Source organism: Gobius niger (genome assembly GCF_951799975.1).
Source record: "Gobius niger genome assembly, chromosome: 1".
Lineage (NCBI taxonomy): Eukaryota > Metazoa > Chordata > Actinopteri > Gobiiformes > Gobiidae > Gobius > Gobius niger.
In genome coordinates, this window is record NC_136852.1 from 38,569,262 (window position 1) to 38,589,577 (window position 20,316).

At 43.1% G+C, this 20,316-nt stretch overlaps 1 protein-coding gene across 1 annotated transcript; it reads left to right on the forward strand.

Annotated features, from left to right (window-relative positions):
• Nucleotides 1-9,709: 9,709 nt before the first annotated feature.
• Nucleotides 9,710-16,520, forward strand: ankrd34bb (ankyrin repeat domain 34Bb). Its single transcript, XM_079570607.1, has 4 exons — nucleotides 9,710-9,915; nucleotides 12,278-12,548; nucleotides 12,720-12,876; nucleotides 15,648-16,520. The coding sequence occupies exons 1-4, from the start codon at nucleotides 9,731-9,733 to the stop codon at nucleotides 16,478-16,480; spliced, it is 1,446 nt and encodes a 481-aa protein (XP_079426733.1). The 5' UTR covers nucleotides 9,710-9,730; the 3' UTR covers nucleotides 16,481-16,520.
• Nucleotides 16,521-20,316: the final 3,796 nt, after the last annotated feature.

Genomic DNA, 20,316 nt, shown 5'->3' on the forward strand with positions numbered 1-20,316 from the left:
TTTATACGGGTTTAAACCTGTGGCTCTGAGGCTCATAATGAAACCACAGCAGGTCTGGGACTAAAACTGTACATGAAATCAAAGAGGAAACACCTCCTGCCTTTGTTCTGGTTCTGTTGGTACAAAACACATATCAGTGGTGCACAATACAAATATGTATAGTGACTATCACTACACTTTAGTCAGAAATGATTTATTTTTTAGTTGAATAAAACTAAACAATAAGTTTTAAATATATTCTACATAAAAATAATAATATTAAATGCCCCAAAGATAACTTTCTTTTTTAAGTTAAAAACAATGTTTATAAGTATCTTCTAAAATATAATTGAAGTTAGGTCGAGGCAACAGCCCCCCCTGGTTTTCACATCACCAGCCGCCACTGCTTCAGACATGTGGCCATATGTCCTGTATTCTGGAAGAGCACAGAAGGGCCACTGGCTCTAGGGCCACCGGTCTGGCCCCTCACTTTACCTTACCCTTACCCCCGGGCGTAACCGAGCTTTACCCAAATCTAAAAGCTTAAAAGAAAAGCATCCAAAAACAAAAATGTGCTGGAATAGCAACAAAATGTGAGGAAAACGTGACAACGAAGCAATGAAAAAAGCGATGAAAAAACAACATGAAAAAAAAGCGAAAAACAAGAGACGAAAACACAATGAAAAAGTGACAAAAACACACCAAAAAGCCACAAAAAAGTAATAAAAAAGCAGCAAAAACATGACAAAAATGCAGCGACAACGTGACAAAAAGTTACCATCACTTTTCTCGATTTTAGCTTTCAAATGAGGCGTTACAGTGTTGCTCTCCAGTCAAGAAGCTTTTAGATTTGGGTAAAGCCGAACTGGAGAAAATGCTCTCGGTTAAGGCGGGGGGTAAGAGCATATGTATTTGTGGAAGTGTCGCATTTACGCTAATTTGGGCCAGGCTGACCAGAGTCCAGGGCTGTTTTTCAGTCCCAGTCCGCCCCTGGACATGTGACCCGAATCCAGCTGAGAGTGACCATGTAGAGCAGGGGTGTCCAGGCCTTTCGTCTCTGAGGGCCAAAATAAAAAAGTGCCTGTGGGTTGTGGGTGTGAAACACATATAACTGCATATAATAATAGTTTTTATAATATATTAATAGTCTTTTTTTGGTATACAGTTGTATTGAATTCTATCTATGCAAATAACATGCTACATTAAAACAAATGTTAACTATGGTAAAAGCCGAGTTTTAGTAGAACCAACTCAATAACTGTAGCAATATAGTGCAAAATGTAAACAACACCTGTATCTGCAGTAATACAATGACTTTGCCTCATTCATTTGTTAACTCAAAGGAAATGCCATATTAGATCATTTTGAAAGTGTCAGTTCAGCATAAATTCTTCTATAAGTCAACTTTCAACATGTCCCTTTGTTGATGTCACCGACCATCCATCCATCCATCCATTTTCTTCCGCTTTATCCGGGGCCGGGTCGCGGGGGCAGCAGTCTCAGCAGAGATGCCCAAACTTCCCGATCCACACACACCTCCTCCAGCTGTTCTGGGGGGACCCCGAGGCGACACCAGGCCAGCTCGGAGACATAGTCCCACCACCGTGTCCTGGGTCTTCCACGAGGCCTTGTCCCACTAGGACATGCCTGGAACACCTCCCGCGGGAGGCGACCAGGAGGCATCCGAAACAGATGCCCGAGCCACCTCAGCTGGCTCCTTTCGACGTGAAGGAGCAGCGACTCTACTCCGAGCTCCTCCCGGGTAACTGAGCTCCTCACCCGATCTCGGAGGGTGCGCCCAGCCACCCTGCGAAGGAAACTCATTTCGGCCGCTTGTATTCGCGATCTTGTCCTTTCGGTCATGACCCAAATCTCATGACCATAGGTGAGGGTGGGAACGTAGATCGATCGGTAAATCGAGAGCTTTGCCCTCCGACTCAGCTCCCTCTTCACCACGACAGACCGATACAGCGACCGCATCACTGCTGACGCCGCACCGATCCGTCTATCGATCTCACGCTCCATCCGTCCCCCACTCGTGAACAAGACCCCGAGATACTTGAACTCCTCCACTTGAGGCAAGGACTCCCCACCGACCTGAAGAGGGGAAGCCACCTTTTTCCGGTGGAGAACCATGGCCTCGGATTTGGAGGTGCTGATCCTCATCCCAGCCGCTACACACTCGGCTGCAAACCGCCCCAGTGCGTGCTGAAGGTCCCGGTTCGTTGAAGCCATCAGAACAACATCGTCCGCAAACAGCAGAGATGAGATCCTGAGGCTCCCAAACCGGACACCCTCCGGCCCCTGGCTGCGCCTAGAAATTCTGTCCATAAAAGTAATGAACAGAACCGGTGACAAAGGGCAGCCCTGGCGGAGACCAACACGCACCGGGAACAGGTCTGACTTACTGCCGGCAATGCGAACCAAGCTCCTGCTGCGGTCATACAGGGAACGGACAGCCCTTAGCAGAGGGCCCCGGACCCCATACTCCCGGAGCACCCCCCACAGGGCACCACGAGGGACGCGGTCGAATGCTTTCTCCAGATCCACAAAACACATGTGGACTGGTTGGGCGAACTCCCACGAACCCTCGAGTACCCGATGAAGGGTATAGAGTTGGTCCAGTGTGCCACGACCAGGACGAAAACCGCATTGTTCCTCCTGGATCCGAGGTTCAACTATCGGCCGGATCCTCCTCTCCAGCACCCCGGAATAGACCTTACCGGGGAGGCTAAGGAGGGTGATTCCTCTGTAATTGGAACACACCCTCCGATCCCCCTTTTTAAAGAGCGGGACCACCACCCCGGTCTGCCAATCCAGGGGCACTGTCCCCGACCGCCACGCGATGTTGCAGAGACGTGTCAGCCAAGACAGTCCTACAACATCCAGAGACTTAAGGTACTCAGGGCGAATCTCATCCACCCCCGGAGCCTTGCCACCAAGGAGCTTTCTCACCACCTTGGTGACTTCAGCCCCGGTGATGGGCGAGCCCACCTCCGAGTCCTCAGCCTCTGCTTCCTCATTGGAAGACGTGACGACGGGATTGAGGAGGTCCTCGAAGTACTCCTTCCACCGCCCGACGACGATGTCACCGACCTTTGCAATAAATGTTGGAAAAATGGGAAAGTTGATGCTACGACGCTCTGTGATTGATGAACACCAAGACACCACAACAGTTGCTGCGTCCGAAACCAGTAAATTGGTGAGGTCTTATACCAAACCGGATGCGCGTCATTGTCCGCCATGATAAGGAGCTTCCGAATTGGGCTGTCAGTTAGGAAGGAGTTAGGAAAAGGAGCCTCGATGCTAACTAGCATAGTCACTTTAGCATAGAGACCTCTGGTGCTAGCTAACCGGTGATTTGGAGTTATGTGCCATCCCATAAGCCACTGCGACAACAGCCCACCCCCCTCGCCCCCACCCTCGAGTGCTTTATGCGCAACCACTGTTGATTGACAGGAGCACATTAAAGGTAAAAAAAAAAGATAGGATAAGATTCTGCACAAGCCAAACTTTATAAAAGTGATAAATCCATGTTGTCGTCCCCACAGCTCAGTCACATGTCAGTGTTAAAGCGGAAACTCAGGAAACAGATTAAATGCTTTTGTTTTCATTTAGTAGAAACTTAAGCCACATGGATCATTTGCTGCTGTAGCTTTATGAAACAGCTGTTGAAATAAAATAAGACTAAAGGGAAATGTTTGGATCATTTGGATTTTATTTCTCCTTAAATGTCTTTGTTTGGACACTATGTTGTTGTTGGACACTAGGGGGCGACATGCACTTTTGTTTGGCCTGCACTCCACCAATAACTTTAAAGAAGAAGAAAAACAGCTGTTGGTGATGTCACTTCCCCTTCGGTAAGGATGGTCGGATTGTGCAAACAGCTCTGAAGCTCTAGTTCCCTAACTGCACAGAGATCTAACAGTCGACCCCATGAAAGGTGAAGGATTAGTTGTTAGTGTTTGTACCTAGAGGCTATGATTTGATGGTTTCAGACGCAGCCAGTGTTTCCTTAACTTTGCGAAAGGAGTGAAACAGTGCCCCCAATTTGACTCTGGTGGCCAAAAAGTGTACTGCATCCATATTTACCATTGAGAATGAAAGGGAGAGAGTTAAAGGAATAGGCCACCGTTTTTACATACTGAGATATGTTCTTACCTTAGCTTTGACGAGTTCTTTAGGACCTGTCTGATCTTCCCCCGTGCCTTCAGTCACGTAAACACAACTCAGACGGCGTTAGCATTTAGCCTCTCCCTCTCTCCACTATAGCTCCAGTACGGTAGAGTTCGGCGGCACGGTAGCGCAGCGGTTAGCGCCTCCGCTTCACAGCTAGAAGGTCCCGGGTTCGATTCCCACCAGGACGGGGCCTTTCTGTGTGGAGTTTGCATGTTCTCCCCGTGTCTGCGTAGGTTTCCTCCGGGTACTCCGGTTTCCCCTACCACTAAAAACATGTGCAATAGGTGAATCCTCCAGCCAGGTGATTCTGACCATCAGCCTGGCTCCACATCATGGAGATGGGTCCCCGGGCGCGGCACTGCCGTCGACCACTGCTCCTTACGGGTTGCCCCAGTGGCATCGAAGGATGGGTTAAATGCAGAGGACAAATTTCCCTACGGGGACAATAAAGTATACAAACAAACAAAACAAACAAGTATTATATTCTCAGCACAAATACTACTCGAGTAAAGTACTCAACAACTCTATAAGTTGTACATTACTGTTACTAAATTTACAAAAACTGAAAAGTTGTCAATTCAGAATGAAATCTGGTTTAAAACTGATCTCCTGAAGTCCAGTCATGAGTCCATCTCACAGATCCGGGAGTGATTGTGGGGTATGCAGATGATGTCACTCATTCTCTTTTGCAGATTTCCCAGGGTTCCTCTGTGTTCTTCACTGATCTCTTAGCAACAGCAGCAGCTCCTGAAGAAAGTTGGAGCTCAGACTTTGACCTTGGACCGCTTTGTGTCTGAATCCTGCGCTCTGATTGGGTCCCCCTCTCCTCCGACGCTGCGCTCTGATTGGGTCCCCCTCTCCTCCGACGCTGCGCTCTGATTGGTCGGTCTCTCCTCAGGTCTTCTCTGTATGAGGCGCTTTATTTCCACGGTGCGACCGGTCCTCGTCTCTCCTCTTCTGCTCCGTCTGCAGCCGAAAGCCACGACATGACGACACCTCAGGTGAGGTCCACATCAGTCCTGGTTTGAGACTTTTTACAACTGTTTTTAGCACCAGCTTGGTCCTGTCTCTCGTGCAACTTTTAGTGCAGTGTAGCCCTGGTTTACTCCAGGTTTAGTCCTGGTTTTATCCTGGTTTAGTCCAAGTTTTAAATTCTTCTTTAGCCCTGTTTTTAATCCCAGATTAGTCCTAGTTTAACCCCGTTTTATCCGGGTTTAGCCCTAATTTAGTCCCAGGGCTAGTTTAGCCCTACAGTTTTTATCCTGGTTTATCCAAGTTTTTTATCCTGGTTTATCCAAGTTTTTTATCCTGGTTTATCCAAGTTTTGTATCCTGGTTTATCCAAGTGTTTTATCCTGGTTTATCCAAGTTTTTTATCCTGGTTTATCCAAGTTTTTTATCCTGGTTTATCCAAGTTTTTTATCCTGGTTTATCCAAGTTTTTTATCCTGGTATAGTCCTAGTGTAGCCCTGGTTTAGTCCTAGTTTAGTCCTGGTTTAGTCCTGGTTTAGTCCTAGTTTAGTCCAGGTTTAGTCCTAGTTTAGTCCTGGTTTAGTCCTAGTGTAGCCGTGGTTTAGTCCTAGTGTAGCCCTGGTTTAGCCCTGGTTTAGTCCAAGTGTAGCCCTGGTTTAGTCCTAGTGTAGCCGTGGTTTAGTCCTAGTGTAGCCGTGGTTTAGTCCTAGTGTAGTCCTGGTTTAGTCCTGGTTTAGTCCTAGTTTAGTCCTGGTTTAGTCCTAGTTTAGTCCTGGTTTAGTCCTAGTGTAGTCCTGGTTTAGTCCTGGTTTAGTCCTAGTTTAGTCCTGGTTTAGTCCTAGTTTAGTCCTGGTTTAGTCCTAGTGTAGTCCTGGTTTAGTCCTGGTTTAGTCCTAGTTTATCCCGGGTTTAGTCCTAGTTTAGTCCTGGTTTGGCCCTAGTATAGTCCTGGTTTAGTCCTAGTTTATCCCGGGTTTAGTCCTAGTTTAGCCCTGGTTTAGTCCTGTTTATACTCCTGGATTAGCCCTGGTTTAGCCCTGGTTTAGTCCTGTTTTTACTCCTGGATTAGTCCTGGTTTAGCCCTGGTTTAGTCCTGTTTATACTCCTGGATTAGTCCTGGTTTATCCCTGGTTTAGCCCTGGTTTAGTCCTGTTTATACTCCTGGATTAGTCCTGGTTTAGCCCTGGTTTAGTCCTGGTTTAGTCCTGGTTTAGTCCTGGTTTATCCCTGGTTTATCCCTGGTTTAGCCCTGGTTTAGCCCTGGTTTAGTCCTGGTTTAGTCCTGGTTTATCCCTGGTTTAGTCCTGGTTTAGTCCTGGTTTATCCCTGGTTTAGTCCTGGTTTATCCCTGGTTTAGCCCTGGTTTATCCCTGGTTTAGTCCTGGTTTAGTCCTGGTTTAGTCCTGGTTTAGTCCTGGTTTATCCCTGGTTTATCCCTGGTTTATCCCTGGTTTAGCCCTGGTTTAGTCCTGGTTTAGCCCTGGTTTAGCCCTGGTTTAGTCCTGGTTTATCCCTGGTTTAGTCCTGGTTTAGTCCTGGTTTAGTCCTGGTTTAGTCCTGGTTTATCCCTGGTTTAGCCCTGGTTTAGTCCTGTTTATACTCCTGGATTAGTCCTGGTTTAGCCCTGGTTTAGTCCTGTTTATACTCCTGGATTAGTCCTGGTTTAGTCCTGGTTTAGTCCTGGTTTAGTCCTGGTTTATCCCTGGTTTAGTCCTGGTTTAGTCCTGGTTTATCCCTGGTTTATCCCTGGTTTATCCCTGGTTTATCCCTGGTTTAGTCCTGGTTTAGTCCTAGTGTAGCCGTGGTTTAGTCCTAGTGTAGTCCTGGTTTAGTCCTGGTTTAGTCCTGGTTTATCCCTGGTTTAGTCCTGGTTTATCCCTGGTTTAGTCCTGGTTTAGTCCTGGTTTAGTCCTGGTTTAGTCCTGGTTTAGTCCTGGTTTAGTCCTGGTTTAGTCCTGGTTTAGTCCTGGTTTAGTCCTGGTTTAGTCCTGGTTCATCCCTGGTTTATCCCTGGTTTAGTCCTGGTTTAGTCCTGTCTATACTCCTGGATTAGCCCTGTCAGTCTGTCTGGCTCCGTTGTCATGGCTCCAGCCTGTGAAGTGTCAGATCTTTGTAAAGTTCCTTTGAATCAGATCGACCTTGAGTCCGATAGTGATTCATCACTGCAGCGACGCAGCCCGGTCCAGACGCCTGCATCCTGAAAACCCTCCACAGTCTGTGTTCTTCAGCTCAGCGACCGTTTAAACCCGAACATCGACGACCCAAGCCTTTGTTCTGTGGAGGTGACCTTTCTGACCAGCAGGGGGCGGCGCCGAGAGTTCACACAGAATCACTAACAACTGGAAATGTCACTGTGTGAACGGAAAACCTCTAACGCAGAGACATCAGCCCCAAAATCTAAATGTACAGAGAATCTAACTGTACAGAGACATCAGCCCCAAAATCTAACTGTACAGAGACATCAGCCACAAAATCTAAATGTACAGAGACATCAGCCCCAAAATCTAACTGTACAGAGAATCTAACTGTACAGAGACATCAGCCACAAAATCTAACTGTACAGAGAATCTAACTGTACAGAGACATCAGCCCCAAAATCTAACTGTACAGAGAATCTAACTGTACAGAGACATCAGCCACAAAATCTAACTGTACAGAGAATCTAACTGTACAGAGACATCAGCCACAAAATCTAACTGTACAGAGAATCTAACTGTACAGAGACATCAGCCACAAAATCTAAATGTACAGAGAATCTAACTGTACAGAGACATCAGCCCCAAAATCTAAATGTACAGAGAATCTAACTGTACAGAGACATCAGCCACAAAATCTAACTGTACAGAGAATCTAACTGTACAGAGACATCAGCCACAGAATCTAAATGTACAGAGAATCTAACTGTACAGAGACATCAGCCACAGAATCTAAATGTACAGAGAATCTAACTGTACAGAGACATCAGCCACAGAATCTAAATGTACAGAGACATCAGCCCCAAAATCTAAATGTACAGAGAATCTAACTGTACAGAGACATCAGCCACAAAATCTAACTGTACAGAGAATCTAACTGTACAGAGACATCAGCCACAAAATCTAAATGTACAGAGAATCTAACTGTACAGAGACATCAGCCCCAAAATCTAAATGTACAGAGAATCTAACTGTACAGAGACATCAGCCACAAAATCTAACTGTACAGAGAATCTAACTGTACAGAGACATCAGCCACAGAATCTAAATGTACAGAGAATCTAACTGTACAGAGACATCAGCCACAGAATCTAAATGTACAGAGAATCTAACTGTACAGAGACATCAGCCACAGAATCTAAATGTACAGAGACATCAGCCACAGAATCTAAATGTACAGAGACATCAGCCCCAAAATCTAAATGTACAGCTTTCATTTGTGACATGTTGGTTCCAAAGATTTGCTGTGGAGGATTTTGGATCTTGTTAAAAATTCAAATTCAAAGCTCAATTAATCAGCCATTTTGAAATGGAATTGGGGTTGATTGACAGACGAGATCAACCAATTAGAGAAACACTGGATATGACGCAGGAGCAACCCTTTTTAAAATGTCCTTTTCCACAAGGAACGCTTCCAACACTATTTCTTGCTCCGGTTTTAGGGATTTTGTTTTTCCCAAAGTATTCAAAACAGACGAAAGAGCAGAAGAAAACAGCTGCACCGCCATCTTTAACGTTTTGGAGGAGGGCAGTGACTTCCGTCTCTTGCGATGAACCTCTCGGTCTGTGAGTGGACTGATACAAGTAAAATCGGGAAATGATAGGCTGCGAGCAGCTGTCCAGATGATTCTTCTTTTGAACAGAAAGGAAGAGCATCTGGCTGGACAGGTACTCCAGTTTCCCACTAAAAGCCTCTAAAAACATGTACAATAGGCCAGAATGAATGAGAGTGCGAGTGGGGGACGACTGGTGTAAATTAGTCCAAGGTTACAATCCGGTGTGGCTTATTTACATGTATGAGTCCCCATGTGTTCATTTACTCATTGACTGCCAATGACGTTTATAGACGTCAATTAGGTTTTTCAATGGGAACAGCTGCAGCAAAGCCTTGAGCATGTCTGGTGTTAAAATCTTAGTTGTGCTGCCACCTAGTGACTCAATAACAGAACTACAAGTTCTTTTATTGAGTCACTAGGTGGCAGCATTGCTGCAGCATTTTGCATTTTGGGTGATTTCACCTTTTTCTACAGACGATTACTAAAGAGTGGAAAGAGCTACAAACAAACTTGTTTTTTTAGATGAAAGAAGAGAGTCAAATCTTTCTTTTGGTGGGTTTCGTGTTGACATAGACCTAGACCTAAATTTTCTGTGGGTCTTGAAAAATCAGTCAAAATCCTGAAAAACCTCTGGCAGTGGGGAGCTCTTTGATTTGAAAATGGCTGGCAGTCAATAAGTTAACATGCACTGTCCCAAACAAATAAAGCAATATATAAGAGTTTAGTCACAGATTTGATCTAAAGAACTGTTCCTTTTTGTCACAAAAACATGATTTTGACTAGAATGATTATATTTTAGTGGACGTTGACACGCTTGTCTCTCCAGGCGGGGAACTGAACCGGCGGTCAGATGGACTCGTGCTGGGACCCGCTGCTCCGAGCCGTGTTTCTGGGTCGGCTGCGTTTGACCCGGCTGCTGCTGGAGGGCGGGGCTTACATTAACGAGAGCGACCCCCGAGGCCTGACCCCACTCATGGTGTCCCTCCGCTCCTCACACCGGGACGCTCAGAGCTGCGGCCGCTTCAGGATGGTCCGGTCAGTCACGGCTTCACATCTGGACTGGTCTTGGTTTATTTTAGTTACAAAGATGGCCTCATCTTTCAGGTTTTTTGTTTTATTTGTTTAGTTTTTTGGATCATGTTTTTATTTTTATTTTTTAACAAAGTTTAGTTTTTTGGATCAAGTTTAGTTTTTTTGGATCATGTTTAGTTTTTGTGGATCTACTTTATTTATTTTTTAATCTAGTTTATTTTTTCGGATCTTGTTTAGTTTTTGAAATCTAGTTTAATTTTTGTTGAGTCTAGTTTAGTTTTTTTGATGAAGTTTCATTTGTTGGATCTGCTTTAATTTTTGTTCAATCTAATACATTTTTTTGGATCAAGTTTAATTTTTTGGATCAAGTTACATTTTTTGGATCTACTTTAGTTTTTTTTAATCCAGTTTATTTTTTTGGATCTTGTTTAGTTTTTGAAATCTAGTTTCATTTTTGTTAAATCTAGTTTAGTTTTTTGGATGAAGTTTAATTTGTTGGATCTACTTTAATTATTGTTAAATCTAATTACATTTTTTTGGATCTAGATCTAGTTTTTTTTTTTTTAAATCTAGTTAATTTTTTTGGATCTTGTTTAGTTTTTGAAATCTAGTTTCATTTTTGTTAAATCTAGTTTAGTTTTTTGGATCAAGTTACATTTTTTGGATCTACTTTAGTTTTTGTTGATCTACTTTATTTTATTTTTCTATCTAGTTTAGATTTCCGGATCTACTTTAGTTTTTTAAATCTAGTTTAGTTTTTTGGATCTTTTTGACTTTTTTTTAATCAAGTTTAGTTTTTTGGATCCAGTTTAGTTTTTTTAAATCTAGTTTAGTTTTTTGGATCCAGTTTCGTTTTTTAAAATCTAGTTTAGTTTTTTGGATCATGTTTAGTTTTTGTTCATCTACTTTAGTTTTATCTAGTTTAGTTTTTTGGATCAAGTTTAATTTGTTGGATCTACTTTAATTTTTGTTAAATCTAATTACATTTTTTTTGGATCAAGTTTAATTTTTTGGATCAAGTTAAATTTTTTAGATCTACTTTAGGTTTTTAAATCTAGTTTAGTTTTTTGGATCATGTTTAGTTTTTGTGGATCTACTTTAGTTTTTTTTAATCTAGTTAAGTTTTTTGGATCATGTTTAGTTTTTTTTTTTAAATCTAGTTTATTTTTTCGGATCTTGTTTAGTTTTTGAAATCTAGTTTAATTTTTGTTAAATCTAGTTTAGTTTTTTGGATGAAGTTTAATTTGTTGGATCTACTTTAATTTTTGTTAAATCTAATTACATTTTTTTGGATCTAGATCTAGTTTTTTTTTTTTAAATCTAGTTAATTTTTTTGGATCTTGTTTAGTTTTTGAAATCTAGTTTCATTTTTGTTAAATCTAGTTTAGTTTTTTGGATGAAGTTTAATTTGTTGGATCTACTTTAATTATTGTTAAATCTAATTACATTTTTTTGGATCTAGATCTAGTTTTTTTTTTAAATCTAGTTAATTTTTTTGGATCTTGTTTAGTTTTTGAAATCTAGTTTCATTTTTGTTAAATCTAGTTTAGTTTTTTGGATCAAGTTACATTTTTTGGATCTACTTTAGTTTTTGTTGATCTACTTTATTTTATTTTTCTATCTAGTTTAGATTTCCGGATCTACTTTAGTTTTTTAAATCTAGTTTAGTTTTTTGGATCTTTTTGACTTTTTTTTTATCAAGTTTAGTTTTTTGGATCCAGTTTAGTTTTTTTAAATCTAGTTTAGTTTTTTGGATCCAGTTTAGTTTTTTAAAATCTAGTTTAGTTTTTTGGATCATGTTTAGTTTTTGTTCATCTACTTTAGTTTTATCTAGTTTAGTTTTTTGGATCAAGTTTAATTTGTTGGATCTACTTTAATTTTTGTTAAATCTAATTACATTTTTTTTGGATCAAGTTTAATTTTTTGGATCAAGTTAAATTTTTTAGATCTACTTTAGGTTTTTAAATCTAGTTTAGTTTTTTGGATCATGTTTAGTTTTTGTGGATCTACTTTAGTTTTTTTTAATCTAGTTAAGTTTTTTGGATCATGTTTAGTTTTTTTTTTAAAATCTAGTTTATTTTTTCGGATCTTGTTTAGTTTTGAAATCTAGTTTAATTTTTGTTAAATCTAGTTTAGTTTTTTGGATGAAGTTTAATTTGTTGGATCTACTTTAATTTTTGTTAAATCTAATTACATTTTTTTGGATCTACTTTAGTTTTTTAAATCTAGTTTAGTTTTTTGGATCTTTTTGCCTTTTTTTTAATCAAGTTTAATTTTTTGGGTCTACTTTAATCTGGTTTAGTTTTTCAGTTCTAGTTCAGTTTTTGAAATGGAGTTTATCTCCTGAATAGAGTGTTTTCCTCAGGTACCTCCTGGACTGCGGCGCTGACCCCAACATCGAGGACAGCGGCGGCCGCTCGTCTCTGGTCCACGCCGTACTGGAGGGAGTTGAACCTGAGACCCTGTCGCTGCTCTTGAGCCGCGGCGCTGACCCCTCGCTGCCTGACCGCCACGGCTGCTCCGCCCTCGTCCACGCGGTCAGAGGCGGAGACCGCGGCACGCTGCGCCTCCTGGTGGACGCCTGCCGAGCGAGGGGGCAGGAGGTCATCATCGTCACCAGCGACTGCCTGCACGCGGTGAGCCAGAAGCCCTAAAAATATATAGATTTTTCATATATTTGTGTCTGGTGAGAGATCTCAAGCATTTTTCTTTATTAATAATAAGAAACATTGATCACGGCCTGATTAAAAGTGAACACTTTTATCTAAATAAGTTGGTCTAATGAGAGATGAATATTGTGTTATCAGAGTCAGCAGCTCCTCAATGCCCCTCCTCCTCTGGACCAGCAGGGGGAGCACTCCTCGCTGTGCTGTGACTGTCAGTACCGCTCTCCACCACAGGGGGCGTCGGCGAGCACGTCCCCTCAGCCCGGGAGCCCTCTGCTGGGGGCACACGGTACTGCAGGTATTTACAAACTACAGTAGTTTGGGGAATAGTAATGAGCACAGCTGTTGTACTTGTCTCAAAGGTGAATCCACACGGGCGTGACAAGTTACTTTTGGTAACTGTAACCCAGTTCTCTGAATGGGCATTGGGCATGGTCTAAAACGAACTACCGTCAGGCTAATTCTCAGCGGTAAGAAAGAAATAGCTTTCAGTTAGTTTCTAAATCAGCGGTTCTCAAACTGTGGGTCAGGGAGAGAGGATGTGACCATTTACCATTGAAAAAGGTCAATGATGAGTGGTTCTCACACAGAGGGGCAGTGTAGCTGTTGTTGACCGTAAATGGGTTCACCATTATTAGCCTCGGAATGTGCACTGTGGGGCCCCTAAACACTGTGGTTCCCAAAGTGGGAAAGTTTCATTAAAAACAGCATATTTTAGTGAAATGAAGCCAATCAAATACAGTAACTAACATCATTAAACCAGATTTTGAATGTTTTGCACCTTAACCCGTTTGGCTTTACCCCAGTCCAAAAGCTTCTGGAAAAAAGGTGTGAAAATAGCGACAGAACTGAAATGAAAACAATGATGAAGATGTGACAAAAAAGTGAGAAAACTTTGATAAAAAAGTGATGAAAAAATGACAAAAATGTGACAAAAAATGACAAAAAAATGCCCAAATAATTGACCCACAAATGTGAAGAAAATGTGAAAAAAAATGACCAAAAAATGCCCAAATAATTGACCAACAAATGTGAAGAAAATGTGAAAAAAAATGACCAAAAAATGACAACAAAAAAAAGAATGAAAAAAAGGATGGAAAAAAATCTGATGACGGGAGGAAAAAGATCCATTTAGATGAGCTTTGTAGATCGTAGCTTGAGGTGTTGCACTGGCCTACAGGATTTGGGTAAAGCTGAACTGGAGAAAATGCTCTCGGTTCAGGCGGGAGTTAAGAGGTTAAAGGGGGGGTATTATGCAAAAACGACTTTTTCAAGCTTTCCATCATGTTATTATGTCACTCCCTCATTAAAAACATGCCTGAAGTGTTGTCTTGGCACATTCACGTACAGTATTTTTGAGTAATCTGTAAAAACTCTGATGGCGGCCATTTTAGGGATAGGTTTGCCTGAGTCCTCCTAGGAACGCCCCCACCTCCTGGAGACGCCTCCGAGCTTTCGTCACCAGCCGAGTAACCAACCACTGCCCCTCAGCAGAACCCCCTCCCCACTGATGCCACAGACAGCGTGTGGAGGGGGCGTGTCTAAAGGGTCAGAGGTTCTTAAAGAGACAGAGGCCTATTTCAAGACATTCACTACAGACATTTTGAGAGAGACATTTATACAAGGCAGTTATTCTAATTTACTGCATTTACAGACCAACACATTTTTTCTCTCTTTTTAGCCATTTTCTGGTGGAATATGAACTTATTTATCACATAAATACAAGTGTAAATCGGGTTCATATGGATATTTTCTCACAGCAGATTGTTCAGTAGAAGTGAAAAAACGGCAGTTGTAGCTAACGCTAGCTCACCGTTAGCATTAGCCCGATGCTAACATGTAGCATCAAGTTAGCATTCTCTGTTATTTGTGTATTTATGGGCTGTTGAACCACTTTGCTCCTCCCCTTTGTATCTTTATTTAGTTGAAAACTATATCCATAATTCAGAATTTGTTAAGAAGTTTTTGAATAATTAGAGAAAGTTTAGATTTTTTCTAAATTGTTTTCCCCCTTAACTGTTTTCAAACATGACCATATATGGGTGATTCCAGAGATGCCGTCTGTATCTATTGCAGTGTGCTATAGACTGGTGCAATGTGATTGAAAAAAGCATAATAGATACAGACGGCATCTCTGGAATCACCCATATATGGTCATGTTTGAAAACAGTTAAGGGGGAAAACAATTTAGAAAAAATCTAAACTTTCTCTAATTATTCAAAAACTACTGTAACAAATGCAGAATTATGAACTTAGTTTTCTACTAAATAAAGAAACAAAGACATGGGGAGGAGCAAAGTGGTTCTGCAGCCCATAAACACATAAAAAAACAGAGAATGCTAACATGATGCTACATGTTAGCATCGGGCTAATGCTAACAGTTAGCTAGCACTAGCTACAACTGCCATTTTTTCACTTTTACTGAACAATCTGCTGTGAGAAAATATCCATATGGGCCCGATTTACACTTGACTTTATTTGTATGTGATAAATAAGTTCATATTCCACCAGAAAATGGCAAAAAAGAGTGAAAAATTGTGTTTCTCTAAAGATTCTATTTTCCCCCTTGGCGAGGCCACGCCCCCTTCTATGACGAGATGCCGTCTGTATCTATACCCCCTCTTTAAAGGAACAGGCCACCGTTTTTACATACTGAGATATGTTCTTACCTGAGTTTAGACGAGTTGATGCCTCGTACCTGTCTGGTCTTTGTGTGTGCTCTCAGTCTCGCAAAACAACCAAAGATGTTGTTAGCATTTGGCCTCTCCCAGCATATTCCTTTGGCTCCAAATGGGGGTGAAGTTAGAAGAGACTCTTCCACGGGCACAAAGACCAGACAGGTACGCATCAACTCGTCTAAGCTCAGGAAAGAATTATCTCAGTATGGAAAAATGGCGGCCTGCTCCATTATGCATTTTATGAAACAAAAAAACTTGATATTTGTGCGTATTTGACCTTGGAGTGACCCAGCGGTTGTATGAGTGGTCAGCATGGCGCCTTTACTTTCTGTCATGGTGGTCTCTAGCAGAACATTGGGACTGAGTCTGGTGTTGTTTGTTTCTTCTGCAGACGAGGACAAACCGTCTCCATTGCGCAACAGCGTCTCCTGCCCGGGCGCCGCGGAGGAGCGCCACGGGAAGCGCTCGCCATTCTCCCGCCGCCACAGCATCGACACCAGGGACAGCATTCTGAGCGCACTGCAGGACCTGTCCGACCCGCCACAGGGGGCGCTCCAGAGCCTGCCCGACCCGCCACAGGGGGCGCTCCAGAGCCTGCCCGACCCGCCACAGGGGGCGCTCCTGTCCGAACAGACCCGGGGCCGGAGCGCTTTGGCGAGGAAGATGTCGTACGATAGCGCCACGGCCTCACGCCCAGATCTCCAAAGAGAAACAAATCCGCTGAAGTCCGACAGCGCCGTCTCCGGTCTGGAGAACGTGATTCGCCGGCGGAACATCGGGGCGGATCACTACAGCTCGGACTCGCAGCTCGCGCGGGGCGGAGTGGGCGGGGCCAATCTAAACTTGAAAAACGAGAGGCGTAAAGTCGACGGTAAGTCCTCGCCGATGGAGAAGGGGTGGACGTTCGAGCGGCGCGGCTCCGGAGCGCTGCTGCTGGACCACATCGCCCACACGCGCCCGGGCTTCCTCCCGCCGCTCAACCCGCACGCGCCCATCCCCCACATCGGCGTGAGCGCGTGTGCGGCGCATCCGTGCGGCAGGAGGAGCAGCCTGACTCTGTCCAAGCCGCCGCCGCCGCTCGGTCCGTCCTTTCCCAAAGACTTGAACGTGAAGAAGACGCTGTGGAGGCGCCACTCCATGCAGAGCGAGCAGATCCGCCAGCTGTCGGACTTCGAGGAAACGTTCAGCCGCCAAAACCACATGCTGCAGGTGGAACATTTTTAAAGATATCAGCGTGAAACTGACATCAATATGAGGGACAAATGTGTTTCTGTCGTTCTATTATTATTTGATGTTTTCAACAATAATCAAACATGTTATGTGTGAAAATGACCAGAAATGCATGTATTTCTGACTAACTAAAAGTTCTTGATTTACCGATCGATCTACATTCCTGCCCTCACCTTTGCTCATGAGCTCTGGGTAATGACTGAAAGGACATGATCGCAGATATAGTGAGTTTTCTTTGCAGCATGGCTGGGGGGATGGAGCTCGGAGTAGAGCCGCTGCTCCTTCACGTCAAAAGGAGCCAGCTGACGTGACTCATCTGTTTCAGAGCCTCCTGATCGAAAGGCCACATTTGCATATCGACTCCCTGATTGGTCAGATTCGTACTTGAAAGTGATGTAAAAACAAAAGGGGCGGCATATTCCATGCATGAAAGACAGCGTGTGTAAACGCCACTATCCTTAGGATTAGGGTCAGGTGCGGTTAGTTTGGGTTAGTTTGATGAGTAGAAGCTCTGCACACCCGAGAAGGCGACAGGTACATAGAAAATAGATTACTTAAAGGGACTATGCAGAGTTTAAAAATGTTAAAATGAAGTATTTTCCTCCCCCTACATGTTCCTCCATGTCCTAATGTGTAGAACGAGCTCAGACCTGTTCATCACAACTGCCTCTCAAATCCTGCACTGTCACTCAGAAAGGGGTTAATTCGGGTCTGAAGTGCCGTCATGCACGAGCGTAATATAGAAGGTGCAGTTACACGAATGACCTGAGGTGGCAGTAGTGAGTGTAAAATGGCAAACTTGCATCTAGTCCCTTTAACTTGAAAAAAAATAATAAAGCTCCCGCAGTTTGGGTTTGTTTAAACTAGTGTTGTTTTGTGGAGGTGACGTCATGGATAGAGCTCCACTCATCATTGGCTGCCATTGTTGCCGACTGGCCAATCAGTGAGCGACTGGCCTTTCCCATCCTGGAAGAAACATATCGCCTCCTGGTGGCCTCCCTGGGGAGGTGTTCCAGGCATACCCTATTGGGAGGAGGCGCAGACCCAGGATGCGCTCGAGTGTCCCTGAGCTGGCCTGGTGTGGCCTCGGGGTCCCCCCAGAACAGATGGAGGAGGTTGGTGGATCTGGAGGTCTGGGCATCTCTGCTGCCTCCACGACCCGGGTTTTTGAATATCACTGGATAAATGACCTTCAATCTAAGACAGCAAAGACTTAAAAGTGCTTGAATCATCCGTTTGTGCTGACTTTAGAAGGATTTTTCCTGCCTTTGACTCTTTTTTTGTCTCATTTGGAAGTGTTTTGTCTCATATTAATGCTTCTTCCATTGGCTCTTAATTCAAGACCGTCCAAACCTACTGAAAAACAGCACTAATTGTCTTAAAGGGACTATATATACGGAGTTTCAAAATGTTAAAGGTAAGTATTTTCCTCCCCCTACATGTTCCAGCCATGTCCTAATGTGTAGAATGAGCTCAGACCTGTTCACCACAACTGCCTCTGAAATCCTGCACTGTCACTCAGAAAGGTGTTACTTCGGGTCTGAGGTGCCGTCATGCACGAGCTTAATATAGAAGCTGCAGTTACACGTATGACCTGAGGTGGCAGTAGTGAGTATGAAATGGCTAACTTGCATCTAGCCCCTTTAATGCAAGCACATTTCAAGCCATTTCTCCAAGATCAGATTTCACATAAGTTGAGTGGGAGCCTGTAAAGTGTGGAGTCTGAAGGAGCGACTAAAGTGTAGGTGTTACAGAGTGGCCCCTCTGTCCTGGCCCTGCAGCATCACGGAGCCCCTAAAGACTGTGGCACAAAGGTGAAAAACAAGAGCTGAGAGATTTGTGACGTATTTCGATCCAAAGTTTGTGCTGATGAAAATGTTGTTTCCTGTCGAGCGTCTTTAAACCGAGCTTTACCCGCTGCGGGAATGAAGGGTTGTGTGATGTGTTCATGCCCAGGATGTGTGGGTTAGAAGAGTTAAAGTCATGTACGGGTGAATACGCCTCTCTGCTAAAACACTATAGGACTAAATAAATGAAGACTACAGGAAAAGGAGTGACAAAACAATTCACTATTTCTTTGCTGTGTGTGTAAAACCGCGTCAAGTCTACAGCAGTGCTAGTTTCTGCTCAGCTGCATCAGAGTATCATGGTCTTGTAAATGGCAGGTCTGGAATTCAAACCCTGCAGAATGTGCATGAGAACGACTAACTTTGTTTTAGTTAATTAAGTTTGGGATGCAATAAGGCTTGGAATCTATTTATTTATTTTACTTTAAAACTTTATTTTCTGTTTTCTAAGATGTGTTCCAGTTTATTATTACCAAAACAAACCACTGATGGCGCAGTAGAGCAAATGTATCAGTGTTAAAGCAGTACTAAGTAACTTGTTTACCTTAATAAATCCTCCCCGTAGTCCCTGTGGGGGTAATACAAGTGTTTATGGGATGATTGGAGGGTCTTTCATCTCCCCCTGGTGTCTCTGGCCAGAAAACCATGTTTGTAACTTGACTGCCACCGGACCGGAGCCACCAATACACACCAATAGAATCATGAAGAAGAAGCTAACATGCTAACGGGTAAAGCTAACTGTGGGCTAACGTCACTTTAAACAGTATTTACAGCCAAGTTTGAGTGAAAAAAAATACTTCTATTATATAATTGGATGCACAATATCCGTCTCTCCCTTCGGCCTTTCCTGTCAGCGTAGTATTTACTCTCCAAGACAATTTATAAGTAAAAAAATCGCAACTTGCAACAACACCCGCAGTTGTGCTTATGGCCTCTAGGGGCAAGAGTTACTTACTACTGCTTTAAGTTGGCAGAACACTTCGATGTTCTGCTGAATGTCAACAAAATGGCACATATAGATACAGACGGCATCTCGTCATAGAAGGGGGCGTGGCCTCGCCGAGGGGGAAAATAGAATCTTTAAAGAAACACCATTTTTCACTCTTTTTTGCCATTTCCTGGTGGAATATGAACTTATTTATCACATAAATAAAGTCAAGTGTAAATCGGGCCCATTTGGATATTTTCTCACAGCAGATTGTTCAGTAGAAGTGAAAAAACGGCAGTTGTAGCAAGCGCTAGCTAACCGTTAGCATTAGCCCGATGCTAACATGTAGCATCAAGTTAGCATTCTCCGTTATTCATGTATTTATGGGATGTTGAACCACTTTGCTCCTCCCCATGTCTTTGTATCATTATTTAGTAGAAACTATGTTCATATTTCAGCATTTGTTACAGTAGTTTTTGAATAATTAGAGAAAATATATTTTTTTTCTAAATTGTTTTCCCCCTTAACTGTTTTCAAAAATGACCATATATGGGCGATTCCAGAGATGCAGTCTGTATCTATGTGACACAACTCGATTTTGGGGCATTTTGAGTCGGACATAGATTAAGAAAGAGTCGTCTCCAAAGTTTCCAACACATGGAAATCTGATCATATTTAGAGGAGATGTGGCAGGTTGAATGTAGGAACACAAAATATCTCAAAGGTGAGAAAACGGCCTCTAAAGTTTGGGTTGTTCTCACCTCTCTGCGAGTGACAATAAGGCTCATTTACATGTCTTTAGAAAAGCCATCCCGCTGTGAAGCCCCGCCCCCTGTGGTGTCATGTGTGTGGGGTTTCAGAGTTCACTCACTCAAGCGCACAGAAACTGATCTGGGATTTAACTTCTGTCCTCATTTACCCTGTTACATTAGCAGGATTTAGTGAGGCACGGGCGTAGATCTGTTATATTATGATGGGGAGAGAGAGAGGATCCTCGAAATACCATTCAATAATCAATCGCCATTTATTTTTTAAAAATACGGGATAATTCCTGG